Here is a 15,751-nt window from a genome sequence, read left to right as displayed (position 1 = left end):
GTCCCGTTTGTCGAGCCCTAGTTCGGTAAGCGGGTGCCCTGCGGAGCAACCGTTGGCTTTAGCCAATCGTTTTACTCTGCTGGAAGATGAGGTGGCTGAATATCAGTTGTTGGTAGTGGGGTCCATGGTGCGAGGCTATGACGACATCCTGCAGCGGAAGACTAAACGACGTTGCAAGCTTGTATGTCAACCGGGCCGTGGGGTCGCCGATTATACCCAGATCATCAGGGAGCAAAGGCGGACGAACAAGGTTACGATTGTTCATACGGGAAATAATGATGTGGGTAGGGTGAGATCAGAGGAATTTGTTCGGAATTACAAGGTCCTCCTTCAGGTTAGGTTTGGAGTTATTGGGCAACATAAATTCCATGTTAAATATCTGTGCTTGTGTGTTTCTGGGATTTTACCCCCCTCCCCCAAATGTACCGGTTTGTACATTTTTAATTTACATGCCTTATGTAACCTTGTGTATCTATTGGTCACAGGTGCATTAGACCTCTATGTCCAGATCTTCTGCATTAACTTTAAAGTCAACTGGTTGTGTGTTGTGGTCGGCATTGTAATTAAATTTCACATCCTGATTTTTCCAGTATTTGTGTAAGCGATTTTCGAAAGAGTGCACACCAGGGGCGTTCACTATTTGACTTGGCAGGCTATTCCAAGTGTCAATAATTCTTAGAGCAAACTGCTGCCGTCTCATTTTTTCTGTTGCTCTAATCTCGTAGTTTCAGACCATGGGTCCTGGTGATACCTTCAGATTTTATCAACGTTGGTGCAGTGTCTTGATTGTAGTAATTATACATAATCTTGTACACTTCAATCATATCTCCCCTAAGCCTTCTATATTTCAAAGTGGGCAGGTCCAATCTCCTAAGTCTTTTCTCATATGAGAGATTCTTCATCCCATGAATCATATTTGTAGCTCACCTCTGTACATTCTCTATTGCTGTGATATCTTTTTTCCTCCAAGGACCCCACACATTTTGTGCATATTCAAGGTGTGTTCTAACCATAGCTTTAAAAAACCACTTAATAAAATGTTTGATTCCATGGTCTGAAATGTCCTTATTATCCCTATAATCTGATTGGCTTGTGTTACTTTAGCCTGGATGTGCCTCTCAAATCTTAATCTACTCTCTATGATTACACCTAGATCTTTTTCCGTCTCAAGCTTCTGCAATATACAGTTCTCTTCTTCATTTCTTCTTTGCATTGTATACTGCCTTTCATCTATTTGTGTTCTTCCTTGGATCACCATGTATTTATGTTTATCAGGATGAAAACTTAACCATTTGTTTGACCAATCATGCAGTGCATTTAAATCTCTGCAATATTTCACAATTTTCTGCTTCTCTGATTTTTCTGTATATTTTTGTGTCATCTGCAAATAAGGATGCTTCTGACTGGACTGTGTCTGGAAGATCATTGATGAAAGTCACAAATAGCACTGGTCCCAGCACACTTCCCTGAGGTACACCGCTCAGTACTTTTGACCATGGAGACATTGCAATATTCACAACTACTATCTACTTTCTTCCTATTAAAAATGTACTAATCCAGTTTAGCAGATTTCCTATTATTTCACAGCTCTGAAGCTTTGTGATTAACCTTTGATGGGGGACTGTATCAAATGCTTTGCAAAAATCTAGATATATCACATCTATACACCCTCCCTGGTCTGTAGTCTCCATCCAATCATCTAACACTTTACGCAGCTGAAGAACTGTAGAATATTGTTTATTACTGAAAAACTTGTTTTCCTCATGTGAGATTAATCTATCTCTAATAATAGATTCCATTATTTTATATATGATACAGGTTAAACTGACAGGGCTATAGTTCCTTGCCTCTCTATGGTTTCCTTTCTTAAAGATTGCACTTATATGAGCAGTCCACCAGTCATCTGGTATACTATTAGTTTGCAGAGCAGTGTTGAAAATCAGTGTCATGGCATCAGTTATTTCATATCTTAGTTCTTTAATCACTCTAGGATGGAGGCCATCAGGCCTTGGTGATTTATCTATCTTAATTTTATTTAGGATATCCATTACTTCATCTGTACTAAACATCCTTCAAAGGATGATCAAATTTCTGTACGGATAGGGTTGGTACATCATGAGCCTCACAAAAAACTTTTGCAAAGAACTGCTAATACTTCAGCTTTTTCTTGGTCGCTTGTAGTCATCCTCACTTGGCCATTTTCTTGTCTTTCTAAATCTGCAATACCTGAGGAAGTTTTAAGTCTTCCTTTAACATATCTCTAAAATTTCTTAGTGTTTTATTTTTCATCTCTCGCCATTGCTAGTTCCTTTTCTCTTCTTATCTTTCTGTTTAAGCTTCTTACTTTCTCTGTCTGGTGTAGTCCAGATATTTTTCAAGGCTTTTAGTTTCCATGTATTGCTGCCAGAGTCTATGTTTCTTTCTGATTGCATCCACAGTTTTCTTATCTAATTGGGTTTCGAACTTTTTTTCTGTCTTGATCACCACATATCATGTTTGGTACATACAATAATTCAGCTTCCTTTATAGTATCTCGCAGAGTTCTCCACAGATGTCTTGCTTTTAATAGCATGAAGCCATTCTGAATTAAATATTTTTCTCATTTCCTCATAGTTCCCTTTGTCATAGAGAAATTTTCTTCTTTTGCTTGGTTGACACTTTATGTAGCATTTAAATATAAACTGGATAACACAATGATCACTTCTGCCTAATGGTGATGTCATCTTCAAGTCCTCTACCATATCTTCTTTGTTAGTAAAAATCAGGTCCAGGATATTCTGTTGCTGGCTGCCTCTTCCTCTTGATGGTTCAGTTACATGTTGGTACAAGAAGGCATCTCGTACTGATTCAATGAACAAGAATTCCTCACTTCTATCACTTCCCTGTGTAGTCCAGTTCCCCCAGTTTATTCCTCCATAATTAAAATTGCCAGCAATTAGAATGTGTGTAAAGTTTGACCAATTCAATTCTTCAAAAAATTTCCATAACTGTGCTGCATTATGGTTGTCACTACTAGGACTGTTATAAATACATCCTATTAAAGCTTGACCTCCTCCCAATTCCTTTGTCAACCATACTGACTCCTGATAAGGTATCTTGCTTTCAATCTCCCTCACTTTTAGATCAAATCTAAGTTCCCTCTCCAATTCTACCTCATTCTTTGATGTAATACTGGTGCTCCCTGTTTCATGTACTTCTTTTTTGCATTTGAAATGTCTATTTTTTTCCCCTATGGAATGGTTACTTTAGATTATGATAGGTTAGGAGCCATTGAACAATGTAAGTTTCATGTTAAATACCATGTTTGGATGCGCTTTTAGTTTTTTGTATTAATGGAATATAAATGTTACTTGTATTCAAATGTGTGTATTTTGTGTTTTGTCACAAAAAAAAAAAAAATTATTTTCGTATCACATGGGCCCCTCACATTAAAATTTATCCAAATGGCTTACCTTTGGCATACTTTTTGATACTGTAATGGGGTACAGTAAGCCTTTCATCTTGCAAAATTTCAGACTTACCCAGATTTATGTGTATGGCAAATTAAAATCTTTCAGGTCTTCCCATGCAATTCGTGAAAGCCACAAACTTTGTCTTCTGGTTGATATTTCCTCAGTTTTTTCTCTTTGATTTATAGTCCTAGGAAGATAGTCTTTTTATCTCTATCCCTATGATGCCCACATCCAACAACACAGAAATTCACTATCATTTTGCTATGAATGAACTGGAGAATAGTTGCAATTTACCTGCTTCATTATAGTATTGTGTGTACTCCAAGATGGCAGAATTGAAGTTTGATGACATCATGTGCAAATGGTCCATTTATGTTTATGTTTGTTGAATGGGACTTTACCCCTTTTTTTCCTCTTGTGTTTGAACTTTAGCTGAGAAACAGTGGCAGTATTCTTATTCCCTTGCAAAAGGAGCAACTTTTGATATAAAAACAAAGCAGACTTGTCTTGTTTATTTTCCAAGTATAAGTAACTAATTACAAGTGCATTCTGTACACAATACTTACACCTAAATAAAAAACATGAAATAAATAAACTATTTACATATTCTGAAGAAAAAATAGTACTGGGGCAAGCCCAGGGAAAATCTCAAATGTAAACCTACATTCCATCCTTTACTATTTCTCATACATACATATGTATATGTATGTATGTACTATTTCTCTTAATAATAAATGCCTCGAGTTTCACTGACAGGAAAAATGCAGCCCCACAGTAACAAGCATATTGGTCCTTGGGCCCTTCTATAGATCTCTAGGAAGAAGCATTGGACTGTTGTTTGCGTTGTACTAGTGCGTGTGTTTCTGTCACCAGATGGGAGAAGGAGGGAGAACTGGAAAATGTTGACTACAACAATGAAGGTGAGGGGGGTGAGGAAAGAGAATACAGTGAGACCTCTCATTAACGTACGTTAATTAGCTGTTTTCGCTGTGTTTTCAGTGTTTTTGGTGCTGTTGTTTAGTGCGTGCAATCACTATGCCACCCAAAAACCACCCCAAAACACCGAAAACACAGCGAAAACACCGCAAACACAGCTAATTAACATCCGTAAATGAGAGGTCTCACTGTAGTTGCTATTTGTCAGCTCTCATTACATAAGGAAGTGGCAGAAATATAATCAAAGCTAAGAGAGATCTTGGACCTGGTCCAGACCAGCCTCTTAGGGCTGCACCTACAAATAGAGCTGTGGGTATTCATAGAATATAGACATGCATCAAGATGATTCACACATCCGTCTTGCAGGATCACCAAACAGGTACCCATTGTTGATTCCAATATATCTCTAAAAAAAATAATAATAAGTACATACATACATATACCAAGGGCTTTTTCCCCCTTACAAGGGAGGTAGCCAAAATCAAAGGCATAAATCCACTCCCACCCATTTCATCCCCATACCCAATTCACCACCCCTTCCTCCCTCTTTTCTTGGCTCCTGAATGACAGGTCATCCCTGCATCTCACCCACTGCCCTGGGTCAGAAGCAATGCAACAAGACACAGCACATCCACAGCATGGCTACTTCATTTAATTGGTGACCCCCCCCCCCCTCTCTCTCTGTCCCCTCATGCACAAAAAGAGAAGACAGGGAGACTCTTCGGGCTGCATCAAGATATCATACACATATACTCCCTCATCCCCCATGCATCGCAGCAGCATCCATACACAACCATTCTCCACTCACCCCTATTTTCTGTCTTCTCCCTTCCTTCCCCAACAGACATTCCCCTCTTTCCCAATACCCCTTTTACCCCATTCACATCCATCTCATCCTTGGCTGCCCCCTCATGTTCACTCCCTCCATCTCTGCCTTCCACAACCTACTAATCTTTCTTCACTTATTCTTTCCATGTGTCCAAACCATCCCAATACTCTTTCATCAATCCTATTTCCCAACTCCCTTTTCACCCCCACTCTCCTCATTTCTCACTCTATCCAGCCTTGTAACCCCTACTGTACTTCTCAGGCATTTCATCTCAAATATATTTAAACTATTCCTCTCTTATGTTCCATGTTTCTGCCCCATACAGTGCTGTTGGTACAACCACCCCTTCATTCAATCTCCTCTTAGCATCCATTCCCAAATGTCAATTTCTCATTACACTTTTAATCCCCCTCAATCTTCTCTTAAAAAAAAAGTAATAACAATATATATAATGCTAAGGCTCCCATAATCTATAATATATATTTTTCTAAAAACATTAATTCTTCATTCATCAGATAATTATGTTGCTCTGACAATAAGTGTCCATTTCTTACCAGCACTTGTACTGAACCAAGGTAAAAGACAGATATGCTTTTCCCAGACAAATGACAGAGCAAAAATACAATAACATAGTGTTAGACAAAATCCAATATCACATTTCTACTTGGAGGTTTTGCCTACCTAATAAACATGATCAGTGTTCCATTTAAACTAAAGAATTAAAACATTAATTCAAACCTGGAAAACTAAGCACATAAACTACCTTGCACTTCTTAATGTACATAAAACTGTTGTTCCAGTATAATATTACTGTTGCTTCAAGTGTTACTGAAAGGAAACCCACAGCCCCACAGTGATCAACAACTGTCTTTAGGCCCATTGATCTCTTCTGGATGAAACATTGGACTGTTTATGTGTTGTGTTAGTGCAGATTAGTTTTTATATTACTTGCTGGTAAGAGACGAGGAGGGAAGTTGATGCCAATTGTCAGCTCCCCTTGTGTAAGGAAAAAAAATGGAGGAAAGATAGTCAAAGCTGACAGAGATCTTGGGCCTGGTCAAGACAGTGTTGTGTACCTCTATACAAAGGTAGAGGTATTGATGGCATATGAAAACATGAGCCAAAGAGATAATTCTCTCCAATCTTTATCATGCAGGACTACCTTTCACAAACTCCCACCACTGGTCCCTTGCTCCATTATACAAACAAATCGGAAAAAAAAATCTTAACTCATCACATTTCCAAAGATTGTATGACTACAACTATCAACTCAAGTGTCTCTATAGGCTGTACAAACAGTTCTGTACTTTATGGGTGCATAAACAATCCATACATAGCTCAAGTGTTGCCCCTGATTAAGTGAATGAATTTCCAGAATGCTTACCCTTACGAGTGCTCAAATAATCCATTGAGTTGCACAAGCACATTTAAATCTATTTCTGCTCTTTGTTAGTATATTATTATTACAGCAATCTGTTTCCTCCAGAGTTCTAGTGTTATAACCCACTGACACCAAGGAATAACCAATAATAACATATAAACATGACATTCAATTTGCAGTCCACATCACAGCATTCTTATCTCATGAATGAATAATAATCCAAAATTCCTTCCTTGTTTGCAGTACTGTACCACATAATTACACTAGTCCCGTTTTTACCTAGTTGTAGTATATGAGGTTGGAACTGAACTCAAGATGAGACCTCTTTACCTTCATTTGTATCAGTCCACATACAACCAACAAAGCATTCCATAAAAAAATCAAGAATACAAAAACAATATGCTGTACCTTAAGAGTGAACACAGCCAGCATGTAATCTTACTGTTTAACTAGGTTGCAAATACACATCCACTCAAACTATATATCTGTTCTCTAGAACCAAAGGGCATCTCTCACATCTTCCTCTTCCTCCAGGCTTTGGTCATGGCTTTGCTGCTGCTGTTGTCCTCCTTCATCATCTGAGTCACTGACAGCTAAATCATTATTGATATTTGCCTGATGATGGTTGGACGGCATCATGCCACCAAGAAATTCTTCTGAAGGATCATAGTTGGCATCCACTTCCATGGATAGTTCTGCAGCTGAGTTCCCTGCTCCTTGCATGTCAACCATGTCTTCCATGGCACCTTCTTCACCACGTCCAGAACCATCCTCCTAGAACACCAAAATAATGTTTACTACTACATATTTGTACATACATACATATACCAAGGCTTTTTCCCCTTACAAGGGAGGTAGCCAAAAAGGGAAAGGCATAAAATCATTTCCACCCATTCCATCCTTGAATACACTCCACACCCCTCCACCCTCCCTCTTATCTGAGCACCTCCTGGATGACGGGTCATCCCTGCACCTTATCCACTGCCCTGGGTCAGAAGCAGTGTCACAAGACACAGCACATCCACAGCAAGGCTGCTTCATTAAATCGGCGACCCCCCCTCTCCGTCCCCCCATTGCATAAAATGAGAGGACGGGGAGAAATCCCTTCGGGCTGCATCAAAATTTGCTCACACATACTACCTCACCCCCTCATGCAATCACATCATCATCCATATACAACCATTCTCCATTCACCCCTGTCTTCTGTCCTCTCCCGTCCTTCCTCAACAGACATTCCTCTCTTCCCCAAAGCCCCCTTCACCCCATCCATCCACCTCATCCTAGGACGTCCCCTCATGTTCACTCCCTCCACATCTGCCTTCCATACCTCTTTTACTAGTCTTTCTTCACTCATTCTTTCCAATAATATTCTACGAGGAAAAACATGGCAAAAAGAAAAAAAAATTCACTCCACGCTCTCATCATCAGTCATCAAGTGGGGACATTTGCCAGAGAGTGCTTTGCTTCACTCATGTGCCGGCACCAGTTCCAACAGTCTCTCTAAGCAAGCTCCAAAGCAACCACCCTTCCCATTTCAAACAATTCTTCATAGGTTCAATCAACTTGCCCCCTCCCACTCATGGCAGGGACAGTATCACATGCAGAGTAAATAGGTCTATATATATATATACGAAGAGCTTTTTCCCCTTATATGAGAGGTAGCTAAGTCAAAGGCACATACCCACTCCCACCTATTCCACTCCCCTCCACCACCCCTTCCTCCCTATCATCTTCGCTCCTCATGAATGTCTGGTCATCCCTGTACTCCGCTTACTGCCCTGGGTCAGAAGCAATGTTGCAAGGCATAGTCATCCACAGCAAGGTCCCTTCACTTAATTGGTGACCCTCTCCCCTCCATCCCTTCATGCAGAATGGGATGCACCAAATACAGGATTCCTGTACCACTTCCAGGGCACAGAGTACAACACATCTGATTGTGTTTGCAAGTAAACAGATGATGCTTGGGCTGCAATGCAGCACTGCCTGGGTAGTGGTGTAAACACAAACTAGTCCTTGTGGATGTAGGGCCATTCCTGCCCCCTGTCCACTTCCTGGGTCAGAAGCAATGCAGTAAGACACAGCAGAGCCCAACAGAGTAAGGTGGTTTACCCTCATTGCTAAATTTACATGGCAACGTTCCCTCCTCATCCCCTCTTGCATAAATAGAGAAAACAAGGAGAAATCCCTCCTGGCCGCATTACTTCATAATCCATTCTTACTCCCCCCTTCACCTCATCCATCCATCTCATGCTTGGTCTACACCTCAAGTTCACTCCATCCACCTCTTCTTTCCATAGTATTTTTTTTTTTTTTTTGTTCCTTCTTCTTCCCATTTGCCCAAACCATCCCAGTATTTTTTCATCAACAATATCTGCCTACTTCCTTTCCACTCCTGCTCTCCTCATTTCTCACTATATCCCTTCTCAAAGCCCCCACCATACTTCTCAAACACACTAGAATTTTACTATTCTGCCTCTCTTACATTCCAGTTCTCTACCCCATACAGTGTTGTAGTCAATTGCCCCTTCATATAATATGCTCTTTGCATACACTCCCAGATACCTATTTCTGATGACACTTCATTACCCCCAAGACATGATAGACAGTAACACAATATTCTTGAGTGACATGGGCTAAACCAGTAGTTATGGCTAGTTACCTGAGGGCTGTGATTCATTCACCATGGTCTTGGATCACATGTTGAAGTTGTGATTAACAGTCCTTACCCTCCTAGATAAGAGGTCCAAGCTCATACAGGGCCCAATCTATGGGTAATGCTGTGACCATACGTGCATACACACACACACACACACACACACACACACACACACACACACTGATAGATGGAGGAAACATAGTAATTATGGGTGACTTTAACGAAAAGGAAATAATTTAGGAAGAAATGACAGTAAAAGGTGGAGAGAAACTCTGGGGCAACACTCTACTGGATATGACCATTGATTATACATTGACTCAATGGGTCAAGGAAAATACCAGATATAGAAACAATGTAGAACCATCGAGATTAGACTTGATATTCACATCTGAGCCTGAAATTGTGGACATAATGAATTACAAGACACCAATTGGGAAGAGTGACCACATACTAAGAATTCGAACTAAAAGAACAAAATGATGTGAGAAGAAATGAGAAACATAGAGAAGGAAGATTAATGTACAACAAAACAGACTTTGTAAAACTTAGAATTTTTTTCAAAATGCTAACTTGGAAAAAATTTCAAATGAAGAAATAAAGATGGAAAAGAAATGGAACATATTAAAAGAAAAATACAAGGAGGAAACAGATATGTACTAAAGAAAAAAAGGGCCTACATAAAGTGTTGGTATAACAAAAAGTGTAGTGAGGCTAAAGATAGAAGAGACAAAGCCCGGAAAAGATGGAAAAAAGACAAAAAATTACCAAATGGCAAGCATACATCAAACTGACAGATGAATATGTAGATACAGGTATATGCAGGGAGGAAAAAAGAACCTATAAAAAAGATATAATAGATAAATACAAAGACCAACCTAAACTATCTTACAGATATGTAACTGATAAACTAAAAGACAAACATGAAATAGTGAAACTGCGTGAAGGAAATACAGAATATATGGCTGATGGAGAAATGGCTGTAGTTATGATCAGGCATTTTAGGTCTGTATTTACAATTGAAAGCTCACAAATTTGGATGGAAGGACAGCAAGGAAGATCCCCAAAATGAAAGAAATAATGGTGACACAAAAAGAAATACATACATACACATACCAAGGCTTCCCCTTACAAGGGAGGTAGCCAAAAAGGAAAAGGCATAAAATCATTCCCACCCATTCCATCCCTGAATACACTCCACACCCCTCCACCCTCCCTCTTATCTTAGCCTCCTGGATGACGTGTCATCCCTGCACCTTGTTCTTAACAGAAAGAAATAAGGGACCAAATAACCTTGATGTCAGAAAGTCACATGGGTCAGATGGAATTTCAAATTGGATATTGAAAGAGTGTATGTATGAACTAACAGACAAAATACACAAGATAATTGACTTCTCGCTCAAAGAAGGAAAAGTACCACAAGACTGGAGAAATGCAAATATTGTACCAATATACAATGGAGACAAAGAAAATCCAACAAACTATAGACCGGTAACCTTTACAAGCACAGTAGCAAAAATATGCGAAACGGTTATTAGGAATAAATGGGTGACACACTTGGAAGAGAACAAAATACTAAAAACTGAACAATTTGGTTTTAGAAGTGGAAAATCACGTAGCACAATCTTAATATTCTTTCACTCAAGATAAGTAGAAATAATACAAGAGACGGATGGGCATATTGTGCTTTCTTGGACTTACAAAAGGCTTTTGACAAAGTACCACACAAAAAGCTGATGATGATGATGATGATATGGTTTAACGTCACACACTCCCCCCTATCAGGAGGCTAGGACGGTGCCCCTCACAGAGGGCTTTGTAGCGTGGAATTTAATGAACCATGCCCTTGGTTCAACTTTGATGGTGGCAGGATTCGAACCGCCCTCACCTAGACCTTCACCGCAAGTAACGACGCCCTAACCTGCTCAGCCAGCGAGCTTCAAAAAGCTACTAAGAAAATTTGAAATAATAGGTGGAACACAAGGAGTTATTGGAATGGATGAAAGATTTCTTGAATGGGAAAAAAATGAGGGTGGTACTTAGAGATAAGAACTCAAATTGAGAAGATATGATAAGTGGGGTCTCACAAGGCTCTGTATTGGCTCCAATAATGTTTGCTGTATATAACTGACATGGATGAAGGTGTGGAATGTTATATGAACTTCTTTGCAGATGATGTGAAATTACTAAAGAGAGTAAGTACAGAGGAAGATTGCAAATCTAAGAAGACCTGGACAGAGTCTGGAAATGGAGTCAGAAATGTGAAGTGAACTTCAACATTAAGAAATGTAGCATAATAGAATTTGGAAAAAGTAAAAATAGAATATTGTGTCAATATAAAATTGGTACAAAATAAAAAACATCTAGGAGGTGCTAAGATGGGAGGGAGGGTGGAGGGGTGTGGAGTGTTTTCGGGGATGAAATGGGTGGGAATGTTTTTGTGCCTTGTCCTTTTTGGCTACCCCCCTGGTAAGGGGAAAAAAAGCCTTGGTATATGTATGTATGTACAAAATAAAAAAGTAAACTCAGAAAGAGACCTGGGAGTAACTATCTCAAATGACATGACACAAGACAAACATGTCAGCAAATTAGTCAGAGAAACTTTTATCTTATAAAGATCAATGAAAGTAACCTTTGACTACATGGATGAAGAAATGGTAAAGAAAATACTAGTTACACTGATAAGACCAAAACTGAAAGTAGCTTTTGACTACATGGATGAATAAATGGTAAAGAAAATATTAGTTACATAAATAAGACCAAAATTGGAATATGCTGCGACACTATGGACATCTAGTTCTAAAAAAATATAAAGAAACTAGAATGAATTCAAAGAACATCGACAAATATGGCACCAACACTCTCCAATTTGACATACGAACAAAGATTAGATAAACTAAATCATCCAACCATGGAACAGAGAAAGAGGTGATTTGCTGACCATCTACAGAATTATGAAAGGGAAGGAAATTCTTGATAGAGATGACTTACTAAAGTGGGACAGAAGAAAAACAAGAAGACATGAGAAGAAACTCAAGGACAATTACAGAAGAGATCTGAAAAAGAATAGCTTTCCACACAGAATGATAGATATCTGGAACAAAATGAATGAGAAAACAGTGAGTGCTAAAACTATACAAGATTTTAAGAACAAACTGGATGTGGAAAGATACAAAAGTGGGTCATTCCGAGCATAGCTATCTTCCCGTAAAATACAACTTGGTAAAATACACACATGAGAATTGATGAAAGATCCCTTGAATGGGAGAAAAATGAGATTAGTACTCAGAGAAAAGAACTCAAATTGGGAAGAAATTATAGGTGGAGTCCCACAAGGCTCTGTATTGGCTCCAATAATGTTTGCCATATATATAAATGACATAGATTAAGGTGTGGAATATTATATGAACTTCTTTGCAGATGATACGAAACTACTAAAGAGAATAAATACAGAAAAATATTGCAAACCTTTTCAAGAAGACCTGGACAAAATCTGGAAATGGAATGTGAAGAGTGAAGTGAATTTCAGCATCAAGAAATGTAGTATAATGGAATTCGGAAAAAGCAAAAGCAGAATCTCAAGACATTACAAAATTGGTACAAAGGAAATTAAAAAAGTCAACTCGGAAAGGGACTTAGGAGTAACTATCACCAATGACATGACATCAGACAAACATAACAAATTATTCAGAGAAACTTTCAATTTATTGAGATCAGTGGAAGTGGCTTTTGACTACATGGAAGAAGAAATGGTAAAGAAAATATTAGTTACATTGATAAGACCAAACAGTGAGTGTAAAAACTATACAAGAATTTAAAATCAAACTGGATGCTGAAAGATACAAAAGTGGGTCACCACAAGCATAGCTCTCTTCCTGTAAAATACAACTAGGTAAATACGCACACACACACTAAGTCCTTGACCACTATAGTTGGAGTGTTGGCTCACAATGTAGCAATGTTGAATTTTTCAGTCCTGGGTGGGACTTGAAGTCAGGTATGTGAATTAGAGGAGAGTGGTACCACTGCATTGTAGAGCCACAAGGGAGCAAGAGCAATGGATTGATTGACCGACTACATGGAGATTTGTCTTTGACACAGATGAATATATGGCTCTGGTTCATAGGGATCAATCTTAAGTCACTAAACAGTACATACATACATACATATACCAAAGCTTTTCCCCCTTACAAAGGAGGTAGCCAAAAAGAAAAAGGCATAAAACCATTCCCACCCATTCCATCCCTAAATACACTCCACCCTCCCTCTTATCTTAGCACTTCCTGGATGACAGATCATCCCTCCACCTTGTCCACTGCTCTTTGGTTCACAATATTGTATAAAATGAAAAATTTGGGATTTCCTACAATTTTCAGGTTTAACACATGCTACAATGCCAGTATCAGCAACCCAAAATATGAGTAACTTTCAGAAAATTATCACCTAGCCCAAGCATTTGTAAAAAGAGAAAGAATTTAAAAAAGGAAATTGCATTTTGACATGTATCTTAAAAAAAAGAATATTGAAAGAAAATATTAGTGTGCTTGCATCTCAATTACCTAGCAGTCATATGGCTTTGAGAAAATGGAAAGATTACAGCAGTAGTGAAGGATTTATTATTGAAGCTATCTCTAAACTGCATTAAGATGAACAACCCATTTCAAGAAAAGACAACCACAGTAATTGGATACAAGATGAGATGGAAGAGGAAACTTACAGTATAGTAAGCATATGAAGCTGAAAGCTGCACCATAGCCTCTGCTGCACCCTGGGTTTCGTCAGGACCCCCTCCATTATTCTCCAGGTAGTTCACAGTATTTCCACCATGCTGTAAGTAAGCTTCCTGACCAGATCCCCCATGATGCATATAGGATTCATGTCCACCACTACCATGTTGAAGATAGTCACCATCAAAGTTTTGTTCTTCAGCACTACCATCATCACCACAGTTAATAAACTCTTCTTCATCATCACTGAATTCCAAATCTGTACAAAGAAAAATAAAGTTAGTTATTATATAACTTTCACTTTACAAAACAGCTTATGAGAACAGTCTTCATCTATACACAAGCTATTTCCTGTGAAATAACTTCACCCACAAAGAAGCTTAAAAATATCTTATTACATTCTTAATCCATTACCAGTACTACTGTAACATGTGGAAGTCTTATTACCTTCCACTTGAACTTAACAGTAACAGAAATATATGGTGCTCCTTACATGATTAAGATGCCATAATTTGTAAATACAAACTTATCCTCTTTGTTCATTTAAAAAAGATATGGGAGGAGTGGCTAAAAGGGTATAATTGTTTTTGGTATGACTGTGTTTTGAATATGCCACCCACCTTACCATGGGGCAAGGCAGGCTTTAGGACATATAATATGAGAAGGGAGTAACAAAAGAATATGGATATCTTCTGTGTTTAACTCATAATCACTGATAGGCTGGACATCCATGGTGGTGTTAACTACAGTTGCACTAAAGGGAAATGGACCAGATAGGTTTCCTACTGTAAGGTGTTGGGAGTATATATGCAATTGTATGGGATTCATTAACTCTAGGATTGTACGAGTATAAACATATAGTAAGAGCATTTAATTAACCAAATTACTGAGGGCTGTATTCATGAATGAAAATAATAACTTTGGTACATTTCATGCACATTGCAAAATTAACAAACTGTGAAACTAAATGTCACAAATGAAAATCGTACTGAATTATTATTACACTGAATTTTTATTTGGAAACACTTGCCTTGTTCAAGTACATTTCTCTGCTGACTCTGCATTCTCATCCTTTTGCTGGCTGGTTCTTCATCATCACCATCCACATTAACATGTTCATCATCATCATCACCTGGAAAAATGTACTCCATTAAATACATGAAGGACCTTCAATTTCATCAGTAGATAATGATACAACAAACCCTTCTACTGCCTCTCTTAATACTGCAATATCCAATATCAATTTCCAATCTTATCATCATATAACCAATCCTAGTTCCTTGATCTCCACTATAATGGTTCCATATATGCTTGTAAATTAGTTTCTTCTTGAAACATTTGCCAACAATAACCATATCTCATTATACAAAAATTCATATCCCAACACCATGAATTTCTCTCTTACTTTAAATAATGCACTCACTCAGCTTGAACTAGAATCACTCTCTCCTTTTTCTTTTATGCCTGTGGTGCATACTCACAAGCACAATTTCATAAAATAGGAATGATAAGGTAATGAGATGTACAAGGGGAGAGGATGGCAGCAAATTGGAAGCGAGTATTAAGGTAGAGAGACTGGAGGAAGTGGACAGGTTTAGATATTTGGGTGCGAATGTGGCAGGAAAAGGAGTGGAGGTAGAATATATTAATAGATTGAGGGAAGCAAGTAAATGCCTTGGGGGATAAAAAAGTGTAATGAGAAATAGACATTTGGGAATGGATGCTAAGAGGAGATTGTATGAAGGAATGATTGTGCCAATAACACTGTATGGG

The 15,751-nt window shown here is 38.5% G+C and overlaps 1 protein-coding gene across 1 annotated transcript in view; it reads right to left on the bottom strand.

The window, feature by feature from the left end:
* Positions 1 to 3,989: 3,989 nt before the first annotated feature.
* Positions 3,990 to 15,751, bottom strand: part of LOC143037167 (transcription initiation factor TFIID subunit 1-like) — a 69,848-nt gene continuing 58,086 nt past the window's right edge. Inside the window, exons 29-31 of the mRNA XM_076205285.1 lie at positions 15,009 to 15,110; positions 13,969 to 14,237; positions 3,990 to 7,372 (exon numbers count right to left, since the gene is read on the bottom strand). Coding sequence (XP_076061400.1) covers positions 7,091 to 7,372; positions 13,969 to 14,237; positions 15,009 to 15,110 — 653 coding nt within the window. The 3' untranslated portion in view covers positions 3,990 to 7,090. The remainder of the gene's footprint in view (positions 7,373 to 13,968; positions 14,238 to 15,008; positions 15,111 to 15,751) is intronic.

This window comes from Oratosquilla oratoria, chromosome 21 (assembly GCF_046742065.1).
Source record: "Oratosquilla oratoria isolate Oo_2021 chromosome 21, ASM4674206v1, whole genome shotgun sequence".
Taxonomy (NCBI): Eukaryota; Metazoa; Arthropoda; class Malacostraca; order Stomatopoda; family Squillidae; genus Oratosquilla; species Oratosquilla oratoria.
Note: the sequence above shows the minus strand (reverse complement) of the source record. Positions and strands in the feature narration are given on the sequence as shown.